The sequence below is a fragment of the Nuphar pumila genome, chromosome 15 (assembly GCF_984573655.1).
Source record: "Nuphar pumila chromosome 15, dmNupPumi1.hap1.1, whole genome shotgun sequence".
Taxonomy (NCBI): Eukaryota; Viridiplantae; Streptophyta; class Magnoliopsida; order Nymphaeales; family Nymphaeaceae; genus Nuphar; species Nuphar pumila.
The window spans coordinates 40,057,850-40,074,759 of record NC_143263.1 but is presented as its reverse complement, the minus strand read 5'-3'; the positions used below and the strand labels follow the sequence as shown (position 1 = coordinate 40,074,759).

The 16,910-nt window shown below is 38.1% G+C and overlaps 1 protein-coding gene across 3 annotated transcripts in view; it reads right to left on the bottom strand.

Annotated features, from left to right (window-relative positions):
- The window catches only part of LOC149815202 (coatomer subunit beta'-2-like), a 55,844-nt gene extending 39,327 nt beyond the window's left edge, over nt 1–16,517 (bottom strand). The window contains exons 1-12 of one of the 3 annotated variants that reach the window (XM_089989809.1): nt 16,372–16,517; nt 15,891–15,911; nt 15,668–15,729; nt 14,610–14,664; nt 13,330–13,366; nt 12,908–13,233; nt 12,652–12,783; nt 12,402–12,550; nt 5,400–5,468; nt 5,037–5,187; nt 4,859–4,924; nt 4,103–4,291 (exon numbers count right to left, since the gene is read on the bottom strand). In XM_089989809.1, the coding sequence (XP_089845935.1) occupies nt 4,103–4,291; nt 4,859–4,924; nt 5,037–5,187; nt 5,400–5,468; nt 12,402–12,550; nt 12,652–12,783; nt 12,908–13,233; nt 13,330–13,366; nt 14,610–14,664; nt 15,668–15,729; nt 15,891–15,911; nt 16,372–16,374 (1,260 nt within the window). In that variant the 5' untranslated portion in view covers nt 16,375–16,517. The remainder of the gene's footprint in view (nt 1–4,102; nt 4,292–4,858; nt 4,925–5,036; nt 5,188–5,399; nt 5,469–12,401; nt 12,551–12,651; nt 12,784–12,907; nt 13,234–13,329; nt 13,367–14,609; nt 14,665–15,667; nt 15,730–15,890; nt 15,912–16,371) is intronic. The other 2 variants (XM_089989810.1, XM_089989811.1) reach the window with 2 other exon arrangements.
- Between the last annotated feature and the right edge of the window lie 393 nt (nt 16,518–16,910).

Here is a 16,910-nt window from a genome sequence, read left to right as displayed (position 1 = left end):
AACAATAAAATGAGCAAAAGAACCAAGAAGCATTTCATCTAATAATTTAAACTGTCATTTAAAGTGACAGATACCTACTGACAATAAACTGACAACAGATGCACAAAACAAAAGCAACATAACAGAAGATCAAGAGATTATCAAAGTGTATAGGCACACAAACGGGTAGAGAGAGAGATGTTCCTCTGCATAAATGAACATTTTAAGAAAGCAACGAAAACTAAACACAATGAAATAAAGGAGAAATTTTTATCTATCAATGAATACCCAAAGGACCACTATGCAAATCCCAAGGAACTCTTTTTTACTAGTCTAACACAAATCCCTAGGTACTCTTGCTACAATAATCTTTTCTTCTCATATTTGTTATAGCCAGCAGCTTTTTCAATTTTTTGAGGATTATAACAGGTTTTGTTATTACTAGGCTAGCCCAGAAAAATGTGAGGTCATGCTCACAGCTAAGATTAGCTTTATTCTATGCAACCTAAGCTATTCCTGACTAGTTTTCATATTGTTTTCTTTTCTTTTTTGAATGTAGGAAGTTATGTATCAAATTCATATACCAGATGGATCACCTCACCATATATAAAACAAAATTTCTCCTCCAATTCCTTCTAGTCGAGCTTCTCGATCTGTCATTATAACTCTAGAAGCAAACTGAGCTCTCAACAAATGAAAATAATCAAAACAAGATTGGGAAACCAAAAGTCAACCCCAAGAGAAAAGAAATAAAATATGAAAAATGATTTCTAAGTACAATGTTATGAAAACTGAAAATGTTGGGTAGCCACTCCAAGTTTCCTGTACTCCTTCCAATCCAATCAACCTAAAACTCACCCAGTTTTTGGGGCACTCTGCCGATTTTCCACTCTGATCATTTTTCTTGAAGGAAAATTTCCACTCGGAATCATAAATTAAATTAACATCAGATTTTGATTCCTCAAAAATCCTTTTGTCTCTTTCTAGCCATTGGAACCACCAGTCAAGAGACCACCATTTCCAAACTAAGTCACAGTGACATGCCAAAATGTAGGCATGTTGCACATGACACCGTATATGTTATGACACGCCCATGACTTGTGTCATATACTTTTCCCATATATTCTGAACATTAAATAAAACCAACAGCGTTCGGTTTGTATGAGTTATGAGAGAGTGACATCACTTTTTGCCTTTTCATGAATCATGTCACACTCGGTTGAAACTTGAGAGAGAAGGGGGGGTCCATCACATCTCATTTAATATGAGAGAGCATTCTCATCTCATTTATGGAAATACATGAGTGTAGCTGAGATGCGGATGCTTAGATGGATGTGTGGAAATACAATAAAAGATAAGATTCGGAACGAAGAGATACGTAAGAAGGTAGGTGTTGCACCCATTGAAAATAAGATGCGAGAGAATCGTTTACGGTGGTTTGGACATATTCGGCGAAGGCCTAATGATGCTCCAGTTAGAAGGTTGGAGAAATGGGAAAATATATTAGTTAAAAGAGGTCGGGGTAGGCCTAGGAAGACTTGGATGGAGATGATAGGAAAGGATATGAATGCTTTGAACCTCACCGAGGACATGGCGTTGGATAGAAATGATTGGAGGAAAAGGATTCATGTGGAAGACCCAAAATGAATTTCTTTTTTGGTTCATATCGCTGACCCCAATTGTTTTGGGATGAAGGCGTTGTTGTTGTTGTTGTTGTATTCTCATCTCATTTATCAAAATTTACAAAAATACCCTTATAACTGGGCAATATAAAATGCTTTGTGCTACTTATATGATATTAATATTTAATATAAAAATACTTTCATAATAAAAAAGACATTTTAAAAAATACAAAGAACAAAAAACACCTTCTAAGTGCAAAATACAAAATATTTTATATTAATACTATACACACACAGACACATATATATATATAACCAAATCAGTGCCATGTTTACAAGTAACGTACATGTACATACTTGTATCTTTGTGTAACATAGTTTCCAAATAATCACTTCTCTCCACATTTGACCCAAGTTGTGAAGATGATTCCCTTAATATTCACCAATCATTCCAAGACTATATCCCACTCTCCTCATGCCAATTCCAGACAGTTTCTGAAGAAAGGACAAAGCCGATAGGTGAATAGAAGTTCCTCCACTGCATTGCATAGGCAGCACACGGCAGCTAAGGAGAACCCCAAATTATTCAAGTTCAGCTGTATTAGAGTGCTGTCTAATGAAACCAGCCAAGAGAACAAAAGGGCCTGTTTCCCAAAATAGAATTACTAGAAAATAGTCACATCCTCGGTAATAGCAGATTATTATAGCATGATTTCACCTTGTTCAATGCTCCCTGCATTTCCAACAGATATTGTCTTCCACACCTGCCAGCCTGTAAAGGTTTGTGCTAAAATTTCCCACGCGCTGCATTCTTCTAGGGTGTGGTTTTTGCTAAAAATACTGCATCCCAACTCTAGTGAAACACTCTACCACTTAACAATCTCTCTCCCTTGCGAAACTGAAAACTAGAGGGAATCTATTGGATAATCGAATATTTTCTAACCACATGTCGAACCAAAACAGTGTTTTCCTTCCATTAACTTTGATAGCAATTGGTGCCTTTAATTCTTACAGCCCTTTAAGCCAATCTCTCCAAATACCAGATCCATCCCGCTATTTGGAATTTGATTTCCAAGAGACAGCATCATTTCTGAGATTTTGTATTTAGATTTTAAAAATGGATGATCATTGATTATCCTCTTTGAAGAGGCACCACCACCATAATTAAGAATGGCTTTATTCGCGGGAAGAGTCTCCTAATTCCAGTCCCCTCAAGTCTAAAGGAAATGAAATTGGACCTCAAGATCAAGTGAATACCCTTTCTATCAGATTTCTTTTTTTTTGTGGATCAAATAAAGATAGGAGATAGTATGGTGTACTAACTAATACATGTTTTACTAGAATTATTCTACTGCTACAGAAAGACAACTTGTTAACCGTAACACACTCTTCAATGGTATATTGCGACAATATGAGTGTTATTCATATGGAAAAGAATCCAGAGTTTCATGAACAAACCAAACTCATTGAAATATATTGTCATTGTATAAGGAAGGCCTATGAAGATGGAGTCATTTCTCTAGAGCATGTGAGCTCAAAGAATCAGATCACAGATGTATTTACTAAGAGTCTTGCTCCTTCACATTTCAACTCATTCCTTTTCAAACTCAGAATGATTTTGTTGCATCATCCCAAGTTGGAATGGGAGTGTTAAGACTTAAGAGTTGTGTAAAATAGTCTATTACTATTTGTGTGTTGCCCCTTCTTGTTAAGTGTTCATTTGTACATTAAATTATTATTAGGGGTATTTTTGTCATTGTAACATTTTCTCTTTATTTTGTCTTGTAGTGTACATAGAAGGGTCACTTCGAGGTGCATCCTTTCTTTTATTGACAACTAATGAAGCTCAAGTTTTTTCTCTTTGCTTGCTTCTTCTTTGAATCTTTCAATCTGAATAAAAAACACCCCCATCACCGACTGCACATTGGCTGGCCTCCGGTTGCCCTTGAGGTCCCCCCTGCCCACACCCAGCTTCGACCTTATGACAAGAGAAGTATGACATGTTCTACCACACTATGTTATGATTGTTAAGGTGTTCCAAACTATAGTGGCCTATGTCATACATTGTGATTCCCTACTTATCTGTTTGCTTTCTATACTTACAAAGCTGTGACTCCTTGAAGGCGCTTACATATCTTGCAAGCATCTTCTAATGTTAGAATCTAGGTGCTTCCAAAGCACACTTCTCATTCTTATCCTTTATTTCTGAATGCTAAAGATTTCCTATTTCACTTCTTGAAGGCTCCCTACTCACTCATTGCTTTTTGCTTCACATGGAGCTAAAGACCCATGTTTCTTGCTTACACTTGCCACATTGCTTCTTTACTCCACTTCCTTTTCTGTCAAAGATACACGATAAACAGCTAACATAATCAAATAATGGTACAAACAATATTGCATCAAGGACATAGAATGTACACCACAAGGTTTACAGAAGAGAGCTTTAGCATATTGTGAAAACTAACAAAGTAACAAGCATAACCAACAGGAGAACCACATACCTGAAAATTTTTGTTAAATATCTTAATTCTTGAGGTACTCTCTCTAACAGCATATTCCCCTTCAGATGACCAAACAAATTCAAGGGCTGAGCCAAAAGACTTATTTCTCCAGGCCAGAGCTGTATAGATTATGTATTCTCCATCTCCACAGACCACAACAAACCTCCCATTAGGATTGTGCTTCAAACTCTGAAGAAACAAACAAGGTATAATCAATAGGTACAACCCAAAGCCAAATCCAGGTCCAAAAAAGAATCACACGCCCATAAACTTTCAATAAGCTGAGAGTACAACAGAACCAGAAAAAATGTATTTTAAGTTATATCTTACAAACCTGACCAAGTTACTAAAAAAAAATCTATCCAAGAAGTGAATTAATGACATAAAATTCATTGTGAATCCCACAGTGCACAGCTAGAGGGAAATGATAACAGAATAAGACACAAAGAACAAAAGTTTATCAGTCCAACATTTTATGAGTGACTTATATCGTTCATTGCATGACAGACAAGTGATCCCATTAATAAAATTGAAGCAGCCAATGATTTGCTGTTTGATTCTCAAAAACAAAACTATAGTTTTGGACAACTAATAAAAAAGCAAATTTGAGTTCCAGGAGCTTGTTATCACTATATATTTATACTCTATAAACAAAGAAACAAATTAAGATCCAGCAGTGAGCAAAGGTAAAACATCTACATAAATATCAATAAGAGTGACACCAAAAGTTCTCATATTGCTAATGCAAATATTTACTTGAGGATATAGATCACAACTCCCCAACTCTTTAACAGCCAAAGGTAATCTTTCGCCATCTGTGACCTGAAAAGCAAAGGCCACCACATTGGTCAAGGCAACAACACTAAAGTAGAAACTTAGCTCCTAAAAATGCTATGACATTCAAAGAGGAAATGCAAATTGGATGAATTATAACCTCATAATCTGCTCCAACACTTCTGATGTTTACTGTTTGAATTTCATTATGCTTAGCCCAGATAATTTTTCCACTGCTATCCATGCTGGCCACTGGCTCTTCACGGCCAATTTTTATCATAATCGTGCCTTCATCATATCCGATTACAACCCTATCACAAATGAAGCCATAAAACAATTTCATGGCACAGATTAACTCAATCTGATAAGACAGCAAAGTGTTCCTTCAAGTGCAAACAAATTAACCACCATCATAGCTTTACACATATATGATCTAAGATCAACTGTTAAATGGATCAATCTAAAAGGAGGATGTGCATGCTACTTCTAGAACCTTTATAACTATGAGAACAAAATTGCTCACCGATTAGATCCTTTCATATACCCAACAGCCCAAACTCGCTCTAGGCCATAATTCAAAGTGTTCTCTAGCCTGAAAATCAAGCAGAAGTTAAATGTAACATTAAGAATGACCAATCAATTCCAAGTGATTCATCCAAAACTTGCAAGACTAAAATCAATATTAATACAAACACTGTAGCAACTTAACAGGTTGGTTCTCTCAAAAATAACTCAAAAGATTCTTCAGATAACCTTCCACCAAAACCTCTTTTCAGTCCACATAAATTCTTACATGGTGAAATGCAATGTTTGCCTCTCAACTAAACATTAGTGCATATTCTAAGAGTGATAGATTTTGTGTACATCAAATACTTCACATTAATGTAAAGGGGAATACTCCATATGAACAATAACAATGAAGATTCAAAGAACAAAGAAGCATATGGACAAGCAACTCAAGTACACAATGAAACAAGAAAAAGAATCATATAAAAGAGAAGAAAAAAGAGCAGAAAGAAAAGGATGCATTACCAATATTATGAAGCACCGCTCTAACAAATAATTTCTTCTGTTTGAAAATTCATGTTGAGCATATAAATATAGGAAATGTATGAAAAAACTTATGATCGATTGCATGCAATGAACTGGTTAATTGGAAACTTGTAACTTTTCCATTAGACTGAAAGATTATGTCATGTTGATACAAACACCATCATGCAATATGACTAGCAACACACTGATTTTCTCAAAAGAAATGCTGCCAGTGCATGATGTGGTGATGTGGGGATGTGGGGATAGTGTGTTTGTGTGGGAATGTGTGCATGTGGAAAGACACATGTAAACATGCAGAATTATTTAAATGTTATAGTTTCCAGTCCCAATACCCAGTTGTAACAACTAACCATCAACATGGGCACCTTGGCTATTCTGAAATATCCATCAGAGATAGCTGTAAGAGATTAGCACTGCACTATTAATTCAATGGTGATGAAGCCTAGTTAGAAGCAATGGGTATGGTAGATTTGGGGACTACTAATCACACCTGTTGGACTGTTGAAAAAATCGGTCTGTATTCTAAAAGATCCATGTTGAATTAGGATGGGACATGGCAACTCACAAGATTTCAAGTGGATCTTTGGGTTGCAGAGCATCCACATGTGATCGTATTTCTGGAGGTGAACAATGAGACAAATTTGAGCTGTAAATTAGTCAAGCATGTGTCAGAGCTTGGTGGATCTGGATCTGATTGAGATATACTCCTAATTGGACCTGGATAAGGATCTGACCAAAACTTTAGTATAGATTCTAATATGACCTGACTTTAAACAAAGTCTAAAAACAGAAAAAAGGGTTAATTTATAGTTCTGGTTGAGCATTTTGATTTGAACCCAGTATTATTTGTTTAAAGGTTAAAATGCATCCAGAATGTTTTGATGAAAGGAAATCCACAATTGACCATACTAAAATAAGCGCAAATTTGCATTCAACATGTTCTTCGGACAGGACTGGACCAATTTTAGTCTGAATTTCAGATTAAAGGTGCATGGATAGCCAGTCAAAACAAGTCCGAACAACTCAGATGCAAAACCAGTTGCCAACTGTACCATATGTCCAAGGTGGCCAAATAATCAGAAGTAAGCTGGTGAGAGCAATGTAAATGCAGATATCAACATGGGTCTAAGTATCTGATATGTATCTGTATTTTTAATGCATTTAAAAATTAAAATAACTCCTTGCAACAAACAAAACCTGGCAAAAAAACATGTTCATGGTAAAATCCTGCAACTGGTCGCTCTGGAACAACAGTTGGACCTGCAGTCATTGAAAACATGAACTAGAGCAACACTCGGACTTCTAGTCTTAGTAGACAAAAGAGCTAGGCAGTACCTAGGCATGGTGGCCTCTCAGGCACCTAGGCATTGCCTAAAGACCAAAAAAATATAATTACTTAAATAAAAATGGTAAAAAATCATACAGATAAGAAACAACAGAAAATTTCTAAAATTTCAAAATACACAACTTAAAATACCATCCATGGTGCCTCCACCTAGGCATGCTTAGATGGTACGCTTGCACCTAAGCATGATTTTAACCAATAAGCTTCTAAGTTGTCAAATTTTCACAAGCAGCACCTAGAAAATGCATGGAAGGCAGTACAGTTTACAGAAATAAATGTGGTAACCAAAATTGGACTGCTATCTAAAAATGGCATAGGCTTAAGGCTGTTTTAAATGACACAATATTATGCATGGCTAATCACTTAGAAGATTCCTATAGACAAGAATTTCCAAGAGATTAGAGAGCTCGGGCCAATATCTTATCTACTCTGCTCTATAAATGGTAAATTCAACCAAATCATCACACAGATAAGGGTGTGCATTGGATCAGTTACCCAATGGTTAATTGCGTATGTTGAGAGTTATTATCATGAGTAGGGATGGCAGTGGACCGGGGGAAACCGGGGCCCCGCCTCGCCCCGTTTGGACTGGGGATGAAGGGTATGAAACGGGGATGGAGGCGGGGACGAAGGTTAAAATCCATCCCCGTCCGGGGGTGGAGGCGGGGATGGACGTGCACTTTTCCCTGCCCTGCCCCGCCTCATCCCCGTTTGAACCGGGGATGGAGGACATGAAACGGGGATGAAGGGGGGGTGGAGGATAAAATCCATCCCCGCCGGGGATGGAGGATAAAATCTTGAGGCGGGGCGGGGGTGGAGACCTTGTTCCCCGCCCCGCCCCGCCCCACTGCCATCCCTAATTATGAGGGGGTTATTGAAAATTAGAAAAGTTATAAGGTGGTCTGGTGTATATTTTAAATTCTCATTGGTCTCTTGTGTAATTTTCTTTATTGACCCTAATCACTACTTAAGGGTGATTAGGGCTAATCATGAATACAACTTTTTCTTTTCTCCTCTTCAACAGAGTATATGACTCATTTTGGGCTGCTTGTGTAGTAGCATCTTCATGTGAGGAATCGAACTCTAATTCCTACCAATGGCATCTCAGATTGGGTCATCCTTCTCTTTCAAAACTTCGAAGAGTCATTCCACAAGTCTCTCCTACAGCATCCTTTCAGTGTGAAGCGTATCAGTTGGGCAAGCATCATCGTAGTTCCTTTTCTTTAAGTCAGAGTTGTTCTAGTCAGAGTCCTTTTGATCTAATTCATGTTGATGTTTGGGGGCCTAGTCGGGTTCCTAATAGATTTCAGTCTAAGTATTACATTGTCACTGTCGATGACTACTCTAGAGTGTCTTGGGTCTTTTTAATAAAGGAGAGATCTGAAGTCCTATGTGTTCTCCAATCTTTTATTCTTGAAATAAAGACTCAATTTGGTTCCATTGTTAAAATTGTTCGTACTGACAATGCTCTTGAATTCAAATCTAGCAAATTATTACAATTTTATTGGGATAATGGGATTTGTCCTCAATTTTCATGTGCCCATACATCCCAACAAAATGGGTAGCTGAAAAAAAACACCGACACCTTTTGGAAGTAACTCGAACCCTTATGATTCAAACAAACATGCCAACTTCCTTTTGGGGAGATGCCCTTCTTACTTCCTGTTACCTTATTAACAGGATGCCATCTACTGCTCTTAATGACCAAATTCCTATCAGACAACTTTATCCTGATTGTTCTTTATTCAAAGTTGCTCCTAAGGTATTTGGTTGTTTTTGTTTTGTGCAAAAACTGGGACCTACTAGGGACAAACTAGCTGCACAGGCAGTTAAGTGTGTCTTCCTTGGGTATCAAAAAAACCAAAAGGGATACAAATGTTTTGACCCCATTGCTCGTAAAGAGTATATCAGTGCGGATGTCACTTTCTTTGAGACTATTCCTTACTTTTCGCCTTGTGCGTCTCGTGTGAATCCTGATACGCCTAAATCGTTTCCATTACCCATTCCTCCTATTCCTTTGGAGTCGGTACCTTTGGGACCTTCATTATGTTCTGATCCCTCTTCAACTCGGATCCATGATCCTCCATTGGTGTATACTCGCCGTCAAGCCTCCTCTCGTGGGCCTTCTCCGTCTTCTCTTCCTGCTGACAGGGATCCAGATTATGTTAAAGAATCTATTGCTTCTCCTGATGATAGTAGAGCAGATCCTGAGATTGAAAATGATCTGCCCATAGCCCTGAGGAAAGGCACGCATCAGTGTACTCTGCACCCAATTTCAAAGTTTGTGTCCACAGACAGGATTGGAAAGAGCATGCAAAACTTTCTATATGCTTTATCTACCACCACCAGTCCTATCAATCATCAATAGGCTTTATTAGATCCTCAGTGGAAACAAGCAATGCAAGAAGAAATGGATGCCTTGATTTCTCAAGGGACGTGGGAGCTTGTCGATCCTCCTTTTGATGCGGATATTGTTGGGTGTAAGTGGGTATACACTATTAAATATCATTCTGATGGCACTTTGGAGAGACACAAAGTGTGTCTAGTCGCCAAAGGCTACACCCAAACATATAGGGTGGACTTCTTTGAGACTTTCTCTCCCATAGCCAGAATGGGTACTATACGCTTAGTTATTTTTGTGGTTGTTCATCATGGGTGGAGTATGACCCAGCTTGATGTGAAGAATGCCTTTTTGTATGGGGATCTATCTGAGACTGTCTACATACAACAACCACCTGCAACAGGGGGAGTGTGGCAAAGTGTGTAAACTAAAAAAGGCAATATATGGGCTAAAGCAAAGCCCGCATGCATGGTTTCACAAATTGTTCGAGGTAATGTCTAAATTTGGCTTCCAGAGGTCACCATCAAATCATTCTTTGTTCATAAAGAATGGCTCTAAAGGTTGTGTGATTATGGTTGTTTATGTTGATGATAGAATTTTAACCGGAGATAATGAGCAGGAGATTTCCAGCACCAAGGCATATCTACAAAAATACTTTATTACAAAAGATCTGGGTCCTCTCAGGTACTTCTTGGGAATTGAAGTAGCCAGAAATAGAGAAGGTATGGTCCTTGACTCCTTTCTAAGAGAAAATATGTACTTGATCTTTTACAGGAGACAGGGATGCTTGGTGCAAAACCTGCCAATATTCCCATGAATCCTAAACTACTCTTGTATGACGAGCAATCTGAGGCGGTTGATAGTAAGTCCTATAGGACTCTCATTGGTAAACTTCTCTATGTTACTGTAACCAGGCCTGACATATCATTTGTTGTTGGCAAGTTGAGTCAATTCATGGATAAACCAAGAAAAGTGCATTGGGAGGCAGTTATGATGGTTCTTAAATACCTGAAGACATCTCCAGGAAAAGGTATGTTGTTTAAAAAGGGGGCAAATCTTGATGTAGTTGCATATACTGATTCTGATTATGCAGGGTTCGTGGATGATAGGAAATCTACTACCGGGTTCTGTGTCTTTGTTGGTGGCAACTTAGTTTCTTGGAGAAACAAGAAACAAGTTGTAGTAGCAAGATCAAGTGCCGAGTCAGAATATAGAGCCATGGCACAAACTGCTGCTGAAATAATTTGGATAAAATCTAAACTTACCGGATTGGGCATAAAGGTCTCTCTGCCTATGATGATGATATGTGATAACAAGGCAGCCATGTATATCGCTAATAATCTTGTATTTCATGAGAGGACTAAGCATATTGAGATAGATTGTCATTATATTCGAGATATGGTTCAAGCAGGAAATATATCAACGGTTCATGTTTCTTCAGAAGATCAAGTAGCAGATGTTTTTACCAAACCCCTTCCTATTGCAGAATTCTCAAAGTGCTGTAACAAGCTGAGCATGATTGACATCTATGCTCCAGCTTGATGGGGAGTGTTGAGAGTTATTATCATGAGGGGGTTATTGGAAATTAGAAAAGTTATAAGGTGGTCTGGTGTATATTTTAAATTCTCATTGGTCTCTTGTGTAATTTTCTTTATTGACCCTAATCACTACTTAAGGGTGATTAGGGCTAATCGTGAATACAACTTTTTCTTTTCTCCTCTTCAACAGAGTATATGACTCATTTTGGGCTGCTTGTGTAGCCTGAATCTCAACAACACTTGGGCCTAACCCAGCCAAAGTAGTAAACCAGGCCAGGTTCGGGTAGAGGTGGAAAACTATCTCATTGGAGCCTGATCTGGCCTGACCTTACCTGAGAACAGTCTGGTTTATAAAGGGACAACTGACCCAACATGAGACTGATAAGACCTGGACCGAGTCCAAACCTGATAAGGGTTGGGTTGAGTTTTTGGTGGGTCAGGCTGGGGTCACGCCTGTCAAGCCCCAATTTGCATCGGGGCAGGTGAGGTCAGGCGCATTAGATGCCACCTCTACAGATAATGCAAACTTTAACTGATTCAAGCACTGGTCCAATATGTTAGGATCATAATTTCAGAATAAATCACAACAGTGCTCCCCTTGTTAAATTGGATAATATCATATCATTGTGACACCAAAGGGTGGAACGTATTTTTCGCATGGAAGTATTGGCTCCTCGCAGCTTGGTGACATCTGATTTAGAGGGAACAATGACAGGTAGTGAAAACCTTTCAAGATGACTAGCATGTAGCAAGGAAACCAAAAATATTACTGACCTTGCACTACAACATAACTGCTAGCTGATGTGACCTATTTAAAACAGACAATAACTATGTGACAGAGCCCATAGAGCTTATCAAGTGCCTATACAACAATTGCCCCTCTATTGTTTTGCTAATCCTAAGTGTTCACACTTTTTGGCTATTATGCTTCTAGGCAGTGCAGTAATTAAACGATATCTTGTCTAATTATTTTACGCACTTTTTTATGCTTCTAGGCAGTACATTGATTAGATGATATCTCGTCAAATTATTTTAAGCAGTTTTTGAAGATCGCAATACAGTCAAATGTTTTGCTTGCCACAAAAAGAAATCCAGAGTCTCATATGGAGTTGTATAGCCATATATAGATGTCATAATTGATACCCATTGACACCAATCAATAATCCATGTACATGTTTAAATAGCATAATCTACTAAGCATTCAGAATGAAAACAATGATACAAAAAATTATATTTATTTTGACTGACCTATAAGTGGTTGCATGCCATATGCGGACAGTTCCATCCTCGGATCCTGTGATGATTATGGGAAGCTCAGGATGAAAACAAACAGCTGAAACATTGTGTGTGTGGCCTTCTAGGGTCTGAACACAGCTTTTAGTCTGGTAGTCCCATACCTGTTCCCACAAAATATTAGAAGAAAAGAGCATATGAACCAACTAAAAGTGCATATATAAAAAGGAATATTACACAAGAATTAGCAACTTAGAAATCATGCCTTGGCCGTATGGTCATCAGACCCCGTAATTAAGTAAGGTTTGTCACCTCCGGTGAAGTAATCAACACAGTTTACCCCCTTCAAGTGAGCATCCAATGTGAAATTTGGATCTGGTGAACCAAGGTTCCATATCTGTAATTGATTTCAGGCCGCATCAGATACAAACATAGTTGGATGAACAAATGGATAGCTGTGATAGAAGGCAAATAAAAACAAACATTTACAATCACAATGTACATCAAAAGTATGTGGACACCTTGATTGTGCGATCAAGAGAGGCGCTTGCGAAAGTGTTTGTGTCCTTTGGATTAAAGGTTACTTGCATGACATAGTGTGAATGTCCCTCAAAAATCTGAGTACATATCCAACCTTTTTCCCAATCCCAAAGCTTGATAAGCATGTCATCAGATGATGACAACACATATGGCAACGTAGGATGTACAGTAACACACCTGATATAATCAGTATGTGCTTCAAACACTTTTACTTTGTCCATGGTATTATAGTTATAAACACGAATAATCATATCATCTGCCCCAGCAACAATCCATTGTTTGCGAGCTATAAACTTTGCTGATCGAACTGTAACAAAAATAATCATGATATCCACGGTTACCGTCCTTGAGAATCAAAGATTAACAGGGCAAAGAAAAATAAACAAAAAATTAGATAAATTACCAGGAAGTTCGGTGACCTCAAATGACTTTACCATAGTCTGCATTAACATTATCACAATTTGGACAAGTTATATTCTGAAAAATCTAATACATACTGTTAATATAAGTAAAATAAAAATGAGCTACTTGCACAGTCAGACGTAAATCTGTGAATTACCAGAAATCAATAAGGCTCATCCTGAACTTCAACATAAAGTATTTGAGATCAATTGAACCCTAAAAGAGATTATCAAGGAGACTCCACATTCTTCAGACATACTTGTGTTATATTAATTGCATGATATAGACAGGTAAGCATTTCAAGTTGCAACAGCTAGAAATAGTCAACTAGATGCATGGCTGCATGCATGCATGCACATGTCTCCACACACATGCACTCATTCAAGTGCGTACACACACAAACACACATGTAAAGGTACCTCCATTCTAAAGGAATGGAAGATACTGAAACCAAGGGAAGCAAAGTGCTTCCCTTTTATATTGGCTTTTGAGAATTAAACAAAGTTTACTATGAAGGCAAGGATGTAGAGTAGAAAGGAAAAGCTCACCAGTGGAGCAGTGAGGCAGGCAAAGCAAGCTTAGGTAGCGCAAGTAACATTATACTGCTTCGTATAAAATCATGTCAAATAAGGCTAGGACAAACTAGCACACGCCCAAATATCAAACATCCCGAACTAAATTCAAATGGTTATAACTAAAGCCAGAAAGTTTTTTTTTTTCTTCTTATGAACACTTAGATGCCTTCTTATGACCGAGAACAAGATCCAGGATCCCTTGGCCTAGATAGCATATTCAGCAACTTAATTAATGAAGGCAGTTTAAAATAAGTGAAACTAATCAGGGTAAGATTATAAGAGAGACTCATTGGAATTCCCTTGTTCGTGAAAGCAGATGCCTTGTGGAAATAAACCATTTCTAACATAGGGGATAAAACAAATAGACAGTGAGCCACATGAAAGAATGCAAATAATTAGTGTTTGTTTGCTTGGCCCTTTGAGAGATTCTCAAAAGAATCATTTTCTCGTGAGAGAATTCTCAAGAGAATGAGAGTCACGAGCATGACCCCATAATTCAACTCTCACATTTTGTGAGAGAACGAACCATATTTAGTTCGTTATCTCACTCCCCCATTTTTGCACCATTGCAATGATGTGAGAAAATGGAGCTCGTGAGAATCATTCTCTCACAAATATGAGAGAACAATTCTCGTAAAGGGGCCAAGCAAACATGTCCTTAAAAGATAAATCAGACTAAAGCAAAACCATAAATCATGTATCTTGCCTGTGATTGAAAATTCCAAATGCAAACACTTCCGGAATAAAGACTTGCTAGAATCCTGCAAAAGGGGAAAGTTTAACGTGAATCGTAAACCAAAACTAATGACAATTTTAAAGACCAAACACCACAATATCATCAGATGGGTAGATGGTAGATATAAAACAAGAACCATTTCTATATGCAACAAGAAATTACATTTGAAGTTATTAGTACTATGATACTATCTTTTTTTTCATAAATTATATGCCAATGGCACTTTGCTTTAGCAGCTCCCTATGCAACTTTCTTCTAGCAAAGGAATTCCATTTGCTCAATAAGCAAATGCATCCTATAGAACCAGAAAATGGCACATCTACATATAGAACTAGACTAAGCATTGCAGACAGTAAAAATAGCTTGTATCCGAAAAAATGAACCAAGAAGTGACATTAAAACCGGCCTTTTAGATGACCAACCCAAGCTGTCAAACAGGAAAGTGGAATCGAGAAGCAATGCAAGAAGTGGAAGTGTGTAACGAAGGGTCCATAAGTAAGTGTGAAGCAGGAAGCGACAAGTAACTAGGAAGCATTTAATAAGCAAATCAAAAAGTTTTTCCAGAAGCATCAACAAAAGGAGCTAAAGTTGTTATACAATATGATGCTACTACTTCATCTAATATTTATTGGACATTTTTTTTGCTAACATTGTCTGTTAACATCACCCTCTTCATTTTCTTACAACCCATTTTACAGAGAATGAATCATATTTTTGCTCTTAAAGTTATTAAAAAAAAACTGCATCCGTAGACCCTAGCCAACTATAATCTTTTTCCTTTTTTTCATAAGTAATCCAGCAGATGTTATTTCATAAGCACTTAAGCCGAGCAATAGTCTTGACAGAAGTCATATTTGGCTGCTAACTATAGACAGTGGCATCCTAGTGCTAGTACAACCACATGCCACGGATTCTTCCTCGGTAGTTTATGTTTCCAATTTCCCCTATCGCATTAATTTCTTAAAGCCAATGTCGGGAAACGGCAAGATAAATGTACAGAATCTACAGAGAGAGGACAGCGGAATTACCATGGCTCTGTCGGATGCAGATCCACCGATTTCACTCGCTCGGATCTTTGAGCAAGTTTCCTCTGATCAAATGAAAGGTATCCGCTTATTAGACTTCAAACGGGACAACACAAGAACATTTGGAAAAATTCATGACCAAACCCACTTCAAAAACTACAACTACACAGAAAACTAGCACTAGTAAACACACACACACACACATAGAGAGAGAGAGAGAGAGAACCTTAATTTCGAGCCTCAGAGGCTGTACGGATCATCACCGGGGCAGCGAAGCGAAGCAAAAAAACAACAAAAAAGTAAAGATCAGCAACTTTTCGGATCCAGACATCAGCCTTACACAAAAACAAAGAAAGCTAAACCAGATCAAGCGAAATCATGGATCGGGAACAACAAATCACACTACATCCATCACAGAAACCCTAATTTCGCACATCAGATCAACCGAAATATTCGATCGAATTCCGAAAATTAGGCCTAGTGCCTCCAAAAACCAAGGAAATTGCGACATCCGAACCCGTTTTCGAGATCCGGAGACCTCGAATTCAAAGAAACTCGCGTTTCCGGAGCACTCGATCGAGAAAACCATCAGAGTTGCAAACAGATCTAGGACTTTCCAAAGCAGCACATCACGAAAAGAGGGAAAATGCAGGAAATTAAATGAAGGAAAAAAAAAGAATGAAGAGAAAACTAAGAAAAAAACCTACCATTTTGCTCCTCCCGAAGCGAGATAAGACGAATCCGAGCGAAGGAGAAACCGAGAGAGAGGAAGATCGAACAAAGGAGGAGAAATTCCCTAAAGGATTCAGAAGAAAAATTCGCAGAGAGAGAGAGAGAGAGAAAGAGAGATCTGTCCCCGCGCTAATGAAGAAGCGAAGCCGGCCTTTGTAATTTTCTTCTTTGATTTTCTCTTTTAGTTCTCTCCTCGGATCTTGATGAACTACATTTTGCATATAAAAGTCAAGTCCTATCAAAGAATCTGCCAGTTTGACATAATTAGCTTTAAAATGCAAAAAATTAAATCAATGTTACAGATGGCAGCTTAGTACAAGGTGAAATTATTTTTTGTGCACTTTATATATTATACTGTTTTCTTGTTGTGCTTGAGAACGAACGAGCCAATTTGACCTAATATTACGAGGATACCTGGTTGTTGATGGGGATGGACCCTGACTTGAGACCCACCGACAGGAGAGGGCCCGGGCCCATGTAGACTATTGAATAGGAGTGAGAATGGATCGGATCA